Source organism: Diadema antillarum, unplaced genomic scaffold (genome assembly GCF_040938485.1).
Source record: "Diadema antillarum isolate AM-2024a unplaced genomic scaffold, OU_Dant_1.0 scf00000103, whole genome shotgun sequence".
Lineage (NCBI taxonomy): Eukaryota > Metazoa > Echinodermata > Echinoidea > Diadematoida > Diadematidae > Diadema > Diadema antillarum.
The window spans coordinates 4008441-4027752 of record NW_027270992.1 but is presented as its reverse complement, the minus strand read 5'-3'; the positions used below and the strand labels follow the sequence as shown (position 1 = coordinate 4027752).

At 37.6% G+C, this 19312-nt stretch overlaps 1 protein-coding gene across 1 annotated transcript in view; it reads right to left on the bottom strand.

Annotated features, from left to right (window-relative positions):
• Nucleotides 1–18708, bottom strand: part of LOC139719026 (uncharacterized) — a 38549-nt gene extending 19841 nt beyond the window's left edge. Inside the window, exons 1-5 of the mRNA XM_071630469.1 lie at nucleotides 18592–18708; nucleotides 17862–17984; nucleotides 13784–13853; nucleotides 13311–13435; nucleotides 12390–12512 (exon numbers count right to left, since the gene is read on the bottom strand). Coding sequence (XP_071486570.1) covers nucleotides 12390–12512; nucleotides 13311–13435; nucleotides 13784–13853; nucleotides 17862–17984; nucleotides 18592–18708 — 558 coding nt within the window. The remainder of the gene's footprint in view (nucleotides 1–12389; nucleotides 12513–13310; nucleotides 13436–13783; nucleotides 13854–17861; nucleotides 17985–18591) is intronic.
• Nucleotides 18709–19312: the final 604 nt, after the last annotated feature.

Below are 19312 nucleotides of genomic sequence, written 5' to 3'. Positions count from 1 at the left end.
TTTCTAGAGTATCCCCCTTGAATGTTTCTGATACCTGACTGCCAAACACCATATTCATCAGCTTCAAGGCAGTGACAATTTCTTACATTACCCTCGTGTGACGATCTTCTAAGTTGTGGAAGAATTCTGATGGATGCAAGCGCCACAGAACAGAGCTATCATTACTCCTTTGTAGTTTTAGAATCATTGGCTGTACAGCAGTAAGCATCTTGGAAGTCTTGATAATTGAAGATGACCCACTAAAGGGCAATCAGGGAAAAGCCTACTTATTCCTTCTTCATTCTGTGTTATTCCAGAAATATATCAAGCAAACCTTAAGTGTTTCAATTTATGGCCAACAAACAAGCTTGTGAATGGGGTGCCTGGTAGGGTTACCATACACTCTAAAAACATCCGGGTCAGAACTGACCCGGAACTGGGTCCGTTGGGGTCATACACTGTTCCGGGTCAGAAATGACAAGGAATAGGGTCAGATATGACCCATTCAGAGTCATGAATTGATAATTGAAGATGACCCACTAAAGGGCAATCAGGGAAAAGCCTACTTATTCCTTCTTCATTCTGTGTTATTCCAGAAATATATCAAGCAAACCTTAAGTGTTTCAGTTTATGGCCAACAAACAAGCTTGTGAATGGGGTGCCTGGTAGGGTGACCATACACTCTAAAAACATCCGAGTCAGAACTGACCCGGAACTGGGTCCGTTTGGGTCATACACTGTTCCGGGTCAGAAATGACAAGGAATAGGGTCAGATATGACCCATTCAGAGTCATGAATTGATAATTGAAGATGACCCACTAAACTTAAGATTTGCTTGATATATTTCTGGAATAACACAAAATGAAGAAGGAATAAGTAGGCTGTTCCCTGATTGCCCTTTAGTGGGTCATCTTCAATTATCAATTCATGACAAGGAAAAGTCTCGCAATGGCAAGAAATGCTATCGCATTTCTTGCCATTGCGAGACTTTTCCTTGTTTGTCTTCATTCTCTTGAGGCAGCATCAAGTTTTTGAAGATCACCTTCGTAATTGCATCAATGCTTGCTTTTGTACAAATATTCATTGATTGGGATTAAACATAATCATTAACGAGGTTCCACAACGCAAAATAGCGTGTTGCCCGAGAGGCAAAAACGAACCGTTTTAGCGGTTTTTTGTTTTTGTTTTTGTTTTTGTTTTTGCTATACGGGATGTAACGCTTACACGCTTGCCCACACTATCGGACAGTGGTATGCCCCCTCCCCTTACGCAGTTTTTGCCCCTCAGCATCTCTTGCTGACGTAATTAGAACTCATCCTTACATCTTGAATTTCTGGCGGCTATTTTGAATTGAGAGATGGCTGTCATTCTGCGTGAACTGGAAATGAATTCAGTCTAACTAGGACAATTTTGGCATATTCACCTAAGGCGCTTACCACAGTATTATAATTATATCGTCTATGGCGGCCATCTTGAATTTCAACATGGTGGCCTATCTAAAGAGATGAAGACACAGACGCTGTGATTTGCAATGTAATGTCAGCCAAACTGGGTATCACCTTCGATGTTAACGATATCGACAGGTCTCACAGGACAGGAAGACAATCTACAACTTCTTAACATACAACGACCCCCCCCCCCTAACCAGCCTCGAATAACCGCACCTCGCCCCATAATCGTCAAGCTCGCATCATACGGGAAGCGCAGTGAAATCCTCCGAAAACGAAAAGTGCTCAAGGGATCGGGAATCATCATCGTGGAGGACCTTACCCTGAAAAACCAAAGACTCTTCAAGCAGACGCGTGGGCACCCAAAAGTCTCTCAAGCATGGACCTCAAATGGACGTGTCATCGCATTACTGCCGGCAACTGGGGGAAGTCCATCACAAGAGAGATCAACAGTGAAGAAGACTTGCGTAAATTGTAATCTATGTATGTTTGTCAGATATTATCACAATTATGATACCTTAGATAATTAGAGAAGAAACTGTGTTGGTATAAATATAATGTTTGAATGTTGTAGGCTTTGTGCTTACACATTCATTTTATGCAATAATTATGTTACCCTTGAAATGTATGTTCTTCAACGAGCAAAACCAGTTGCTATTTTGATTGCAATGTTGCTTTTAAATGCTATCTCCTCACCTGTATTGTACAGATGTTTACTGTTTTGTGGTATTTTAATTTCTGGTATGAATCTTGATGTCTCCGTTGATATATCTCATTGTCCTATCCCTACTTCTTCTCTATACTCTGGCACATATAGTACATTCTACCATTTCTTTGTGCGCCACGGTACACAATGTATTTGCGTGGGATCAGAATACTCCATGTTAAGGATATGGAACCTCCACCATGACAACCTTTTTATGTTATAACTGGGATTCATTTTTTGATGAAGGATTGTTGAATCTGAGCTTATCTGAATTTTCGAGTAATAAAAGTAAAGAAAGATTAATTTGCATTAGTTGTGTTGGTAATATTTTTCCATTTAATCATACGCAGAAAATGAAGAGTGTTATGATATATGTGCTTCATTCTTTGAGTATGTCACAAGCGATTACAAACAGTATAACACTCACAATTCTGATCTTTTAGAATTATTGAAAAATAAAGATTTGGATGAAAATGTATATAAACAGTATTATACTATGAATGAATGTAATCATAAATTTGATCAGTTATATCAGCATCACTCTTTTGTTCATTTTAATTGCCGTAGTATTGCAAAAAAAATTGAGAGTTTTGAGTCATATATCAATACTTTGAAATATAAATTTGAAATAATAGGATTGACAGAAACATGGTTAACAAAGTCATCTCCTCTACAAATGTATCAACTGCAAGACTATGCTTTTGAAAATAATGATAGAATTCATGGACGAGGAGGTGGAACAGGAGTGTATATCCTTAAATCTGTTCGATATTTTGTTACGACCAAAATCGCTCTGAGAATGATCGCATAAAAGAAACAATCAACTAATGTTCAGGCGGTTTATTAACGGTGATATTTTGGGCACAGACTCGTAATCGGTTTTCACATCAGTACAATAATGATCATTAGAAACAAATATAAGTCAGTAGTGGAATCACTTACACGTATTGCAGCTAACTGTTAAATCATGAGGTCCTTATAATTCCCTGGTAGTATCCAAATACGATGCTTGATGCACAAATGAATGATCCGCGATGCACCGATGAATGATTCCTTCGACGTAAATCCAGAGGCACAGGTTACAATAGTCCGCGTTATAAATCCAGGGTATATGTCCACAATAGATCCACGGTATAATGTTCACAGCGAAATGTGCAGAATCCAACGACCACGTCCAGTCGATGCGTTGAATGATGATTCGCTCAATAATGTTCAGCTAGGAATCCAGCCCGTCTCAGCTTTACCGTAGCAATGTCCATTGACACAAAAATGGAGTCTATCTCCAATGCAGGCAAATTAATTATCTGCAAGCAAAATGTCTCCCAGGCCTTATCTCCATAAACATAACAGGTCAGCAGGTAACACAGGACTGACTATAACAAGTCGCTTCAGAGCCAGAAGTGACGTAACTCTCAGAGCAGAGGTGTTGGGTACTCTACCTACTGCAGAATTTCTCTGGCTTATATACTATCCATTCACCCCTTTCTAGCACATTCTGTAACTCTCTCCAACCTGGGGCCACACACCTGAACATACTGGCAAATCTAAGTTCCAGGAATCCTGGATGACTCACTGCATAACATCATTGCCAAAATTAACTACCAATCACATTTGGCTACAGGGACAGTGCCTCACTCAGCCAAACATGTAAGCACTTCCCAGAACATTCTGGAATGGGTGAAATCATTCTAGATTGAGTGAGCTATAATGTTTTTCCTGTTACATGCATGTACTGTATAGCTACATTGTATACCACCTATAGAAAATTATCCACTGATCTGGTCAGCCTGTATGTACTATATCTATACCACATAGAATGTTCTCCATTAATCTGGTCAACCTGTGTGCATACACATTAAAACAACCATGCATACAGTACATCATACATGTACATAACTACTAGTGTGTACATTTGTGACAATGTTGTGAGACTAGATTTGACTAGAGAGTACAATAATTTTGAATGTTTATTCATAGAAATACCACGTAAAGGCAAGAACAGGTTAATTGGAATAATTTATCGTCCACCACATGCTTCCATTCATGGCTTTGTTGAAGAAATAATGCAAGTGTTTGATGAAATTGATATTCATAAGTTTGATTGCTGTATTATGGGAGATTTCAATATTGACTTATCTCAAATTACTCAAAACCCAAGTGTTGATGCCTTTTTTGATTGTATGTCATGTTTTTCATTTTATCCAGTCATAAGCTCCCCAACTCGTATTACAAACGAAAGTAGAACTACTTTAGACAATATATTCCTCAATACAGATACTTATTATACACCTGGAATACTTGTTTGTGACGTCAGTGACCACCTGCCGGTCTTTGTCATTATGGCTGAATTGTTACCTCCAAAGGATGACTCTGAAATTTGTTTTAGCACAAGATGCATAAACAATGAAACTCTTCATAAATTTTGTGTTGAAAGTCAGTGTATATCAGTAGAGATCACAAATGATGTGAATGAATCTTATGATAATTATGTGCAAGAGATAACAGATATATATAATAAGTGTTTTCCATTAAAGGAACGTAAATGTAAAAGGAAGAATAAGAAAGTTTGGATGACTTTTCACTTGCAGAAGTTATGTCGGAAAAGATCTGCTTTGTATAAAGAAGTATTTGAGAAACCCAACTCAATACCGTAGAAATGTTTATAAGCAATTCAGAAATTATGTTACGAAAGAGTTGAAAAAAGCAAAATGTAGATATTATTCTGATAAATTTGATATTGAGAAGAATGATATTCGGAAAATATGGCAATGTGTTAATGGGCTCATAGAAAAATAATGAGAATAGAAATTTAAGTTCACACGGAATAAAAATAGACAATGAGTTGGTCACAGATAAAGCTGAAATCTCAAATGTGTTCAATGATTATTTTTCAACCATTGGTCATAATTTGTCAATGAATCAAGGTTTTAAAGATGATGGTGAGTTTATACCCTTCTTAAGCACCCCTGTGTATTCATCAATATTCTTTAAGCCTATCACATGTGGTGAAATTTTGTCTATTGTTTCTGAGATGAAAAATAACACTAGTGCAGGATCTGATTTCATAAGTATCCGGGTTGTGAAACAAGTTATACCATTTATTGTGAGAACATTGTGTGACATTTTCAATATAAGTTTATCAACTGGTATAGTCCCAAATACAGTAATATGAAAATTGCACGTGTAATCCCAATATATAAAAAAAGGTGATAGAAGTATTATGAGTAATTATCATCCCATATCTATTCTTAATACATTTGCTAAGATATTTGAAAGATGTATTTACAATAGAGTTACCGCATTTCTTCAAGATTCCAATACACTCATTTCGAATCAGCATGGTTTCAGAAACGGGCACTCCACTTCTTCCGCAGTATTAGAATTTATGCAAAATATCATCCAATAATAATAATAATAGCTGGTTTTTATATAGCGCATTTCACACTTAAGTGTCTCAATGCGCTTTACAGACTATTATTACCCCGGTCACTGGATACATGATTTCCAACCAGCACTAAACAGTGCTCATTCTCCACTCCCTGGGGAGCATTCCAGCCAGTCGCAGCCATTTTACAGGCGCGCACATGCTGATCAACCAACATAAGCTTTCTCATCCTACCGGGTACCCATTTATACTCCTGGGTGGAGAGCAGCAATGTGGATAAAGTGCCTTGCTGAAGGGCAAACGTGTCGGGCTTGGCATGGGCTCGAACCCACCATACCACGCTCATGTCGTTCACAGACGAGCGCTCTTATCCACTCAGCCACGACACCTCCAAATCCAAGGGATTGAAAACAAAGAATTTACTTTATCTGTCTTCATTGACCTGTCAAAAGCCTTTGACTCTATTGATCATGATATTCTATTGCATAAGCTTAGTCATTATGGTATACGGGGTGTGGCTTTAAAGTGGTTTGAAATTTATTTATATAATCGACAGCAATATACTGTAGTAGATGGTTTTAATCGGATTATAAGGTTGTAAAATGTTGAGTCCCTCAAGGTTCCATTCTTGGCCCTCATCTCTTTTTGATTTACATTAATGATTTACCAAACTGTTCCCAATTGTTAAATTATATATTGTTTGCTGATGATTCAAATATTTTTATGCGTAACAATGATCTATCATTATTATTTGACAACATGAATATAGAATCGAAGAAATTAGATGCATGGATGCAGGCAAATAAGTTAATTTTGAATGTTGGAAAAACTAATTTTATGATATTTGGGACTCGTGTGTGTACTGATAATTTCGTTTTATATTATAATAGTGATATGATTAAACGTGTAACAAATATAAAGTTTTTGGGTGTTATGTTGGATGATAAATTGTCTTTGAATAGTCATGTTAATATGCTCTGCAACACATTGTCGAGAAATATTGGTAGATTGCGAAAACTGAAATTTTTACCTAAGCATGTGTTGAAATTGTTACATCATTCTTTCATTTCCTCTCATTTGAGTTATTGTACTCTCGTCTGGGGCCATTCAACTAAAAAGAATGTGAAACGTATTCATTTGTTGCAAAAGAAAGCTATTCGTATTATAACTCACTCACATTATTTGTCACAAACTTCTGCATTATTCCAAAAAATGAATATATTACCAATTCAAGATATAATCTGCTTCCAAACAGGAATTTTTATGCAACAGTATTTATTCGGTGCATTACCAGCCCCCTTACAACTATGTTTTCATCTCAACAGCAGTATTCATTCTTATGATACAAGAAACCAACAAAATTTTCATCCTCCCCTCTACCGAACCGAATTAGCCAAGTCAACAATTTTTTTATCAAGGTCCCATTTTGTGGAATACTTTACCAAAGGAACTGAAAAACTGCAAATCATTACAGCAGTTCAGAAACAATTTTAGACGCACTTTCCGTATGTAATAACAACATGGTTTTGTATATTCTGCCAGTACTTTAGTCTTTTCTTTTTTCCTTCTTCATCCTGCTTTGATTGTGCGCCATTTGTGTTCTATATATTTTGTACCTATTGTAAGTTGAGAAAGTCTTGTATTTACTTTGGGGCCTATTCCCAACAAGCCTGAAAGGCTTTAATTGGTCCCCCACAATGAATATGTTTATACTATGACTTGAAATGTAATGATTGTTGTTTTTAATGTGGAAATAAATGAAATGAAGTGATCCACAATTAGGAAACAGCTGTACTGGACCGTTGGACACCACAAGCATGTGCATTCGTGAAACTTTGATGCTTCTACAATAATTGCAAACTGAGATAGGGGAAAAACGATATGGCGGCCATTTTGAATTTCAAGATGGCGCCCTACAAACTCTACAAGGCAAGCCACAATATCAGAAAATGATATATCAAAGTGTCTGACATTATAACGATGTATTTTGCACCAAGTCTGAGGTTTCTACAATGCTTACTTTATGAAATGTGGGTAAAAATACAGCTTGCTATGGCAGCCACTTTGAATTTCAAAATGGCAGCCTACAAATTGTATTAAAACAATCCACAATATCAGACAAAGAATTATCAGAGTGTCTGACATCACACCGATGCATTTTGCACCAAATTTTAAGCTTCTACAATGCTCACTTTGTGAAATATGGGTCAAAATACAGTCTGCTAGGGCGGCCATTTTGAAATTCAAAATGGCGGCTGAAGACGTGGTCAGAAAAAATGGAATCCAAGTTTTTTGGATTCAGCACCCCCAATTTGACAAAGTTAGCGAAAAATAAATAAATTTTGGCACGAAAATCTCACGGGATTACATAGTAGCCTCTACTATATAGCAGTGTGTGCAAACAGGTCGTCAGCGATAATCTTGAATCTTGCCCAGCTCTAACATTATTAAGTGGACGAGATGTGTAATAACTCACGACTGGTCCCCAATTGGCTTAGCTAGTAATGAAATAAAAAGAAAAAAGAACAAAAATGGGTACATCGTATCGCTATATCCTTTAACAGAGTGACCAATATCAAAAGACGCAATTGAAACCGTGCCGACACTGCGGAAACGACCCTGCGTATATCACTCCATGTTATTGCGTTAAAAAAAAACTTTTGTGGTTTTTTTTTACCATAATTCCATCTCAGGTGTAAACGTTACGTCTTATAAAAAACACACCAAATCATACACAAGTAAAAAATAAAACAACAAAAAAGATGAATAAATAAATGAATAGATAAAAACCAAAACGGATCCAGTAAGGTCACAGAATTACATTCATGTCGTGAAAAGTCGTTAACGTTCTATGTGGCAGTAAGCAGATCGGCTACATGGACATAAAACGTTCTGTTTTCTCTCTTTTAGTCCAGCGGATATAGAAAAAATCATGCACTTTATGGTAAAAGCACCATACTTGGTACACATGTACATGATGCCAATACAAGTCATTTCTGATATGGAAGCCACTCTGATTCTCCCTTTGGCGGCCGTGGCGGCCATTTTTCAATATGGCCGCCATGTGATATAGCAATGCTGTGTATTTTGGAAACTATAAGTCCGATTGTCGTGATTCTTGTACCAAACTATAAGTTTTGAGGGTCAAGGATTCCAATAAAATAATTTTTGAGAGGATAAAACCATGGCAACCTACTTATTGGCGGCCATTTTGAAAAAATATGGCCACCATGCTGGATATAACATATCCTTAAAACGTATGGACAAAGGGTCATGACTCTGGTACCAACTTATATGTTTTGGGGGTCAAGGATTCTGATAAATTCAACTGTAAGTGAATATGAATCGTTTCATCCTACGTTTTGGCGGCCATTTTAATAAATATGGCTGTCATACAACAGATAATGAATATTGCATATCTTCGAACTCAAAAGATATATAATCATGATTCAAGTGTAAAAGTATAGTTTTGGGGTGAAGGTTTTCAATATAATGATGTTTTAGCAAAGTGAATAGGTTCATCACATCCTTTGTTTTGACGGCCATTTAATAAATAGCGTACGAGTGTTATGAAAGCGGGATGCCCATTGTGGATTGATTCTGGTGTAAACGTTTGTTTTAGGGGTCAACAATTACTTGTTCACTCATTTTAAGTATTCTAATGTGGAACATCTGGGCATATTTAACTTTGTAAGCATTTTGGAAAATATGCTCAACTTCCTTTATAGGATTTCTGTGTGTACAGTGTATGTGAAAAACATGATCTTCACAATTTCATGTCTGAAGTACATTTTAATCAAGATTATACATTTTCTAGAAATATAGACTCTCGCTTTCTCTGGTCCCTGGACTATGGAATGAAAATCATAGTTTCCAACCAATATGGTATATCTGTTTTCTTTGGAAACATGACACTAAGTGTGAGAAAACTTCTAAAACTTCTTGGGTCACTTACATCAAATGTAAACACACTACATGTATGTCTATAAAATCCATGATTGACCAGGCTGTTCTGATACTTATAACTACAGTGAATCTCATACATCAAACGATAAAGTAAATAGTGGCAGTGGGCAGGTCCTTCTGGTCCTGTACGGGTAGAGAGACGTCCCCGCCCTCCACGAGTCTCCCGCTGCCTTGCGGGCAGTTTTTTGGTTAATCAAACGCTAGGGAGTAAACCTTATCCAAATCCGGAGCGGAACTCCTAAGGCGGTTAGGTGTTGTAGTTCATCATCTCTCCGGCAAATATAATAGGTATTATACAATACATCTTTATAGGTTTACATCTAATTGTCATTTGCAGCTCCACATGAGTCTACTAGCAAAATATAAACTACACTTTACAAGAAAAATTATGCTAATTTATGAATTTAAGGAAAACCTCAAAGAAATACAAATTTTTAGGTTCATAATTATTGGAAGATAAAACTGCAGAATAAAATATTCAGTAAATCGATCTTACTTACCGGCACCAGTAGAAATACTGAAGAAGTTCTCTAAAGCGCACCTGCATCTATATATGCATTTACGTTCATCACCGCTCATCAATGGATAATCAGGAACAATAATTGTTTTGGATTGTCAGAGCTAATTCGATTCCTTCATATGATTTCTTATAATGTTGTGTAACTGTTTTGACAAGGGTCATACTATGAAATAATGATCAAGAACTGAAAAAAAACCTTTAGAAATCAGTAGGTCTTATAAGACTGCAATTATCATGTCTTTGTGGCTGGAAACTATGACAGTACACTAATTGTACTCTCCTGTCTATGCATCCAAAATTGGGGGGAAAGTCTTCTTTTCCATTCTCACCATTTTATTCTACCTTTGATATTCAACATAATTATCTTTAGTATTCTAGGTATGCAACAATTGTACTTATGTGATGTTCAATACCTACTTGAATAGTGAATGTGATAGAGGTATGGTCAATCAACAACAATCAATGAACAATAAAGAACTAAACGCCGCAACAACATAGGAGGTTCATTTACCAATAATAGGTGAACGATTCTTGTCAATGGGACAATACATATGGCAAGTGAGGGTGTATATATAATATATACACTACAGGTTGGCCCCTCAGAAAATGGAAACGAATATTTTTTCAAAACCAAAACGAAATTGTCCAATTTGGTTGAGTACTTTTCTTTCTAGACATGTTTTTGTTAATCATTAATTTCTTACTTTATTTTATCAAAGCTCAGCAACGGAGACTACTCAACAATTGAAGGTCTATTTTCGACAATAATCCTATTCAAACATTCCACATTGTGATGTGCGGCCTCGATTCTTTGTTAGTCTCCCAAGGCAGTGGCTTTTGTTCGATGCTGAAATTTGTTGAATTGAGCTAAGAAATTTACGCTCGACCCGTCTTTACAAAAACATCTGTAGAATGAAAACTACTCAACCAAATCGAGGGATTTTGGTGTCATTCTTCTTCTAGATAAATTCTCTACAACTCTATGTCATTCATTTTGGCATCAAAGTAATGCAAATGTGCAGATATTTGCGAAAACTCGCGTTTCCGTTAATTCTAGGCCACACTGTATATAATGTGTGTGTGTGTGTGTGTGTGTGTGTGTGCATACTCTATGTAGTGCAGCAGTCATATTTATCAAAATGGACATGAAAACGAGATGTGTTAGTTCTATTCATCAACAAATGCTTGTTTAAAATCATTGACCCCAATTAGTTTCAAAGACGTACAGTAAAGTATATATTGCGGTGGCCATGTTTTAAAATGGCAGCCAAAACATAGGATGCGATGGTTGTATACACGAAAAGATGTATCCATTTAAATAAATGAATCTCAAAAACATATTTTTGTTCCAGAATCATGAAGATGCATCCATTGGTTTTAAAGATATATGAATAGAATGTAGAGCGGCAGCCACGTTTAACTGGAGGGAGGCCATATTTATTAAATGGCCGCCAAAACAAAGGATGTGATGAACCTATTCACTTTGCTAAAACATCATTACATTGAAAACCTTCACCCAAAAACTATACTTTTACACTTGAATCGGGATTATATATCTTTTGAGTTCGAAGATATACAATATTCATTATCTGTTGTATGGCAGCCATATTTATTAAAATGGCCGCCAAAACGTAGGATGAAACGATTCATATTCACTTACAGTTGAATTTATCAGAATCCTTGACCCCCAAAACATATAAGTTGGTACCAGAGTCATGACCCTTTGTCCATACGTTTTAAGGATATGTTATATCTAGCATGGTGGCCATATTTTTTCAAAATGGCCGCCAATAAGTAGGTTGCCATGGTTTTATCCTTTCAAAAATTATTCTATTGGAATCCTTGACCCTCAAAACCTATACTTTGGTACAAGAATCACGACAATCGGACTTATAGTTTCCAAAATACACAGCATTGCTATATCACATGGCGGCCATTTTGAAAAATGGCCGCCACGGCCGCCACAGGCAGAATCAGAGTGGCTTCCATATCAGAAATGACTTGTATTGGCATCATGTACATGTGTACCAAGTATGGTGCTTTTACCATAATGTGCATGATTCACCCTATATGTGGTCTATATCCGCTAGACTATTTCTCTTCGTTCTCTTTCTCGCATCTGAACCTCTTTACTCTTCGTACATTATCTCAAGCTACATTCCGTTGTTATTCACCCATAATAAAAGAAAATTTCTATTAAGTTATATGAACCAAACCAATAGATAAATCCTGTTAGAAGCTGGAAATTAGGAATGACTCTTAGATGATAGCTCAAATATGTGAGCGATGATGTAAGAGAAACAAACCGTCGTGCATACAATGACAATGACAAATCTTAAACGCATTCTTGTCATTATTTGAGACGATGTACATGGAGATCATTACCTCTTCTCCGACAAGTCCAGTACCCGCACCAACGTCTAGTATTTTGGCATCTTTGTTGTTCAGTACCTCGTTCATCTTCTTCGCCACGAGTCTCGGTCCGAAATATTCCTGCTCCAAGACGTCCTATCCCAAACAAGAAGCACAGATACCAACCATCATAGCATCACCGCAATCATTCCATCTTTTGCCTGCCTCACTGTTTCCCTTTCACTGACTACTTTTTTTTCTTTTTTTGCACTGCCAATACGCAGTAAATCCTGCTGGCGAAAGTACTAGTATATTGTGTAGAAACGAATAAATAGAACAATAGGCCTACGACTCTCACCATTCTAAATATGTAATGCTCTCCTATTTATTAACCATTTTATTATTATCATTATTATTATTATTACTATTACTATCATTATTATTGTTATTGTTATTATTATCGTTATTATTATTATTATTATTATTATTATTATCATTATTTATTCACACGTGGAAATTGTCATCGTTGCGTACCTCAGAGCGTTAACGAGAAAATTTGCGAATCTCTTCTTCCCCTGAATAAAGGACAAACATGGAGTATCTGTGCCCAGGCGTCTAAACGTATCTAGGGGCGTCAATGTTGCAGAGAGAGTCCACGTAGAATATATAATAGCATACCAACAGACTTCATAGCCATTTCTCCTTATCTTAAAACAATAAGAATTCAAAATGGCTAAATGACAATGCGTGAAATAAAATCAAAGAGTTGTGAGCTTGCAAACACGCCGCCCGTTTAGTCTGACCGCATGCCACCCGTATCGTGTTCATGATTCAGGAGTATGTTTGCTGTGTTCAGCGAGAGTGAATTTACTAAGGTGTGTTTTTGGCAAGTCACCTAGTCCGAAATTCGGACTAGGTGACTTGCCCCGAGAATATGAATTTGAATGATGGTACCTTGTCGTAGTCGCCTTTCTGGACCCAGTCATCGTAGAAAGCTTGTCGTTTCTCCAGCTCTAAATTCATATACTGCTTGAAATTATCACGGTAGACATAGTCAAATTTCTCCGCCATTTCTTCGACTCCTCGGCAGATCAAAGTAGATTATACCCTGGAATTAATCTGAGACCGATCGTGCGACGATACTACCTCAATCGACGCAGGTCTACAACGTATTCGTGGCTTGCTCAACAATGAAGTCTTTTCTACTTGTGGTCTAGTCTGGGCTCCGTCCCCTTTTCCTTGGTGCGACCAAGAGAGGGCGCAAATTTTCTGATTGCGATAATCGAGAGACTGTGCTCGGGTATCGCAATCCTCGGGTGTCACGCCCTCATACGGCTTGTCGCGTACAATCACGGCTACGAGTAAAAAGAGTCCAGAAGCTAGACTACTTGTGGTCCGGATCGAGGTGGTGGACTTTACTCTCTCACTTGTGCTGGATCCCGGGGCTGGATCATTGATTTTATTGAGCGTTAACTGTGGCGGAGACCGGTCCATGACCTTGAAATCGGAGGGTTGGGGAGGTATTCACAATAATTTACGCCAGGGAGGCGGGGGGGGGGGGGGGGGTCTCCCACCTCCGCCTGGCGATTGTGGATGGCATTCCTTTGGAAAGGGATATTATACATGTTGTAGTATCTTATATACATGTATGTATGTATAAATTTATGTATATTATGTATATACATGTATGTAGGTCTATTTAATGTATCCCTCATTATAATGATATCCTTTCAAGCCTATTAATGATTTTTGATAAGTCCAAATAACGTAACATTGTTAACTGGATATTGGGGATGTTGAAAACAAAACGGCAATGGATAGAAATGTGTTATAAACCGTGACGACATTCATGGTATAGTGCACTTATCTATCATGAATGTCGTCATTCGTATGTGATCGATCCATGCGTGTTTTTGTTTTTGGTCTTGTTTTTGTGTGTGTTGTTTTTTTCTATTGACCTCAGATCACGCGAGCGGACGGCATGCAGAACATTTGAACTCACTCAATGGGAAGTACACGTGCACATGATGTTTGAAGGCCCTATACAAAAGTATGATTATACCATGAACTCTGACACGCAGATGAGTTAAGTCACACATTGAAGGGTACAGCTTATTATATCCCTCATGTAAAGCTTCTTGCCATAGGATTGTACAGAGCACGAACATGGTGTAGTTTTACTAGCTAGCTACGAGCAGCTGGATGCGGTGCAATTGGTTACTAGCCAGCGTGATATAGTACTTTTGGGAATCCACGATTTGCACCCAATCGTGATCGTGTGATCGATATCTACATTTCTCACTTAAGAATGTACGCATTTTTTTGACATCATTAGAAAGAGCATCTTCCGTAGAAGACAATGATACCAAAATCATTATATTTGGTTCAATACTTTTAAGTCTACGCCAAATTCTGTAAATGCAGTCATTTTCAAATTTCGCCGGATTTTTGCGACTTATGGGATAACAATTTGGGCGCGACACGCGATCCAATACGGTGAATATTGTGTAAGCTCGTTGATCCATGTCAACAATAGGTGCGGGCTAGGAAAAAAAGTATGTGTGTGTGTGCGTGTGTATGTGTGTGTGTGTGTGTGCGCGCGCCCAATGTGGAAGCTGTATCTTTTGTTGACATGGATCAGGGAGGTGACTCACCTCCCTGCATGGATCAACGAGCTTACACAATATTCACCGTATGGATCGCGTGTCGCGCCCAAATTAATTTACAGAAAATGGCGTAGAATAAAAAGCAGTGAACCAAATTTAATGATTTTGGTATCATTGTCTTCTGCGGAAAATGTTTTTTCTAATGATGTCAAAAAATATATCACTTTTAGAACGCAAGGTACTGAAAATCCACCGTTCCGCTTTTTTAGGGACACCCGGTATAAAAATTATATGTAAGTCATGCTATATATATTTCTACATGTAATTGCCGCTTTTTTTTCATTTAGACAAATTGTAGTATAAAATTGATTATCTGTAGTTCCATTTTCATTTCAAAGTTTATAACTATTTGCCAGAAGGTAATTTTTCAACAATGCTGTGCTCCGAGTCGACGTCTCTGGGCTATAAGCACTGGATAGAGGGCAAAGAGTTTGACCCGAAAAGAAGCAGTCGATATTATGACCTATAATGAATGTATATACCTTTCTCTAAGATTTGGATTCTATACTAGTTTCTAGACTTCTGATTGGTCTAATGTACAGTCACTAGATATCGATATGATTATGCTGCCCAGCACTCAGATAACATGCAGCAGTTTCCATGACTGCACCTTTGGCCAATCAGAGGCCTGGAATATTCTAGAGCAGTGGCAGATCCAGAGGGGGCGCACTGGGCGCTCGCCCCGGCCCTTTATTTTTATTTTTTTGTTAAAACAAGAGAAATAAGAAGAAAAATGGAGGAGGGCTGCGTCCCCTTTACTTTTGTCAAGCCCCCCCCCCCCTTTACGGAATTCCTGGATCCACTTCTGCTATATAAAGTACAAATGCAGCTATTGTACGATATACAACATGCACGCAATCCCAGCTGCTCCATCAAAGCCAGTCTGATGTGGGGAGGGGGTTGAGGCCAAAACCATACCAAACACGTTGAATGGGTTTTTACGTTATAGCGACGTCCAAGCACTGGTCACTTTAATACGTGCAATATAACACGTAGGTACTTACACTAAACATGATGTGTAATACACGAAAAATAGGTGTCCCGGGCCCTGTTTTATGAAGAGTTAAAATTGATTATATAGTTGATTTCAACTGTAAGTCTATGGCAGCCTGTGTGGTAAGGAAATTTAAAATCGATTTCATCTTTTCATAAAACGGGGCCCCGGTATACTCACTGTCCTCCAGAGGAAGGGGCTGCGGACCAACAAAAACCTCGAGGAGTTCCTTGTAGAAGCCCTTGCACCGAGCAATATCAAGGCTAGGCCTTGACGGGTCTATACGCCCGTAGGGTTCTTGAAGCCATAGGCGGCAAGCTGTCGTGTCAGGAATTAAGCAAGTTCAGCTTCAGTAGTTAAATTGAATCTACTGTACTTTAATTTTCAGCCTCTCTCTTATGTTTGCAGTACTTTCGTAATGAATTTCAGTATATCAAGGTATAAGTAGATTGGTTTACATTTACATGATGCAATTTAGGGAAGAATTTGTCTTTGTTTGCATGTGATCAGTTATCCAAGGTTCGAAATAATGATCTGCCTATACATCCAAAGGAAAGTACGGTTTGTTGAAAAAAAAGGATCTCATGCTTTTGAGATGATACCATATGATATAGTATCATTACTTTGACCGTTATTACAGTCACAATCTATGTACAAGTCAATAGTTGACAAAGCTGTGGCAGCTATATTGAAGGAATTGGAAGAGAGATTAATCGGTCAATATGCAACTAAAAAAAGTGCTTTATCATTTCTAGAACACCTCACTTGTATTATTATGATCAGAATCTTGTCAAATTCCATGAACGCCAGAAACAGTACTACTAGAATAACATTGTGTGAGTTACTAAAAAGACACTATTCAGATTTCAATGAAAGAAAGTACAAAAAGTGGAATTTTAAATACGGATGAAAAGGGAGAGTATTGAGGGAATGGCACCAATCAATCAATCAAATTTCAAACGAAGTACGCGATTTGCTACCAATATCAGCAGCCGTTTTGAGAACGCATGAAATATGAAGCATCATTTACCTCTAAATTCACTGTAATTTTAAGATTCACATTGCATTTTCAGGTTTTTTTTTTCTGTCTGTCTGTATGCCGGTCTCTCCCTCTCTCTCTCATATTTATCTCTACATGAGACGATATAAAATAGGCCTACTTTATGTCCATGTCAGAGGACCGAACAAAAGAGGCCGCTTAATATATCCTAAGAGTGCAGTGTGAAGTTGGTAGGGGAAGGACCGGTAAACAAAGAATAATAATAATAGTGATAATAATAATAATAATAATAATAATAATAATAATAATAATAATAATAGTAATAATAATAATAGGAATAATAATGATAATAACAATGATAAGAGACGTACGTAAAACATACTGAGAGTACACGTATAAACCAAAATGAATATACTGAACGCTAACCGAATTACAATCCATACTGAAAAAGTCGTCAACGCTCTAATTTTCCATAGCAGATTGGCTGCAAAGACATAAGATTAGTGAAACAAAAACAAAAAGAAAGAAAACAAAACAAAACTTCCTTCCTTTTCTCGCATCTGAACCTCTTTACTATTTGCATCAAATCTCATCGCCTCTCTGACTTAGCCAGCTATAGATAATTTACGTTGCATGTGTCTCTACGTGTGAAGAAAAGGAAATGAATTTGCGAGCGATGATGTAAAAGAAACCAGACAATTATGAACAGTGAGAATGGAACCAAAACTCAAATGTTGTTTTTGTTTTGTTTTGCTTTGTTTTGTGAGTGTGTGTGTGTGTGTGTGGGTGGGTGGGTGTGTGTATGTGTGTGTGATTACGATAATGCATCATGCATCATAATATACCTCTTTTCCAACAAGGCCGGTCCCGACACCAACGTCCAGTATTTTGGCATCTTTGTTGCTCAACAGCTCGCTCATTTTCTTCGCCACCTTTCCCGGTCCGAAATATTTCAGCTCCGCGACTTCCTATCCCAAACGAGAAACCAAGCACGGATATAACAACAATCGCATAGTATCACTACAATCACTCCTCTTTCTCCTGCCGGTTTCTTTTTCTCTTATACATTTTCCTCTTCCAACACGCATGCGGCATTGTTGGTTGAAGTATGTCACATAAACATTATGAAGAGAACAGTTTGACTCTTTCATCCCAAATCCGTCATTCTTTCGTATTTATTGATATCATTATCTATATAGTTTTTATTCACGTTGAAAGGTTATACATATATATTTGCTTGGTTTAAAGAGCGATATCGAGGAATTTTTTCAGATTCATTACTCCTTCACCCGGCTCCTTCAAATTAAGAACAAGCAAACAAATCAAAGCCAGACTTTTAAAACAACTGCGTCAGTGTTACAGAGTCCATGTGGAATTATGGTGATATGTAAGTGACAGAGTTGACAGCCATTTTTCCTTGTCTTCTTTGATAGAAATGACTATAATTATGACAATGACAATGCAAACAAGCCAGTTGTTTAATTTGTCTGGCCACATGCCATACAAAACAACACCGTGCATGGTGTATGTGGTGACTTGCACTGAGAATATGAAATTGAAGCATGGTATATCTACCTTATCGTAGACGCCATTCTGGACCCATTCGTCGTAGTAAGCTCTTCGTTTCTCCTGCTCCAAAATCATAAACTGCCTGTAGTTGTCACTGTAGATGTAGCCACATCTGTCCTCCATTTTGTTCTTTTTTATATATTTTGTGAGTCCTGGGAAAGTATAGAAGACTACCCTGGAAAGGGAGAACGACCGTGCGACGACACTTCTTCCATCTAAGGTATCATACAACGTATGGGGTGACTTGATGAGCAATGTTCAAAGTATTTTGTATTTGTGTTTGTTTATTGAGCGTAATACGGAAGCTTAAAAGTGCCAACCAGATGACGAGATAAGAAGACGAGAAGACAAGTAAAATACCGAGAAGCCGAGTTTCTGGAATTCGGTAAGTCGACTTATTTAGGTCAAAAAGACATGATAATGAGTTGTTGGAACTCGGCAAGTCGACTTGTTCGGGACAAGAAGTCAAAATGACAAGTTCTTGAAACTCGGCAAATCGACTTGTTTAGAACAAGAAAACAAGATGCCGAGTTGTTGAAACTCGGCAAGTCAACTTATTTTGGACAAGAAGAGAAGATGTTGAGTTTTTGGAACTTGGAAAGTTGACTTGTTTGGGACAAGAAGTCAAGATGACAAGTTGTTAAAACTCGGCAAGTCGCTTTGTTTAGACCAAAAAAACAAAAACAAGATGCACTTACCGAGTTACAACAACTGGTTATCTTGACTT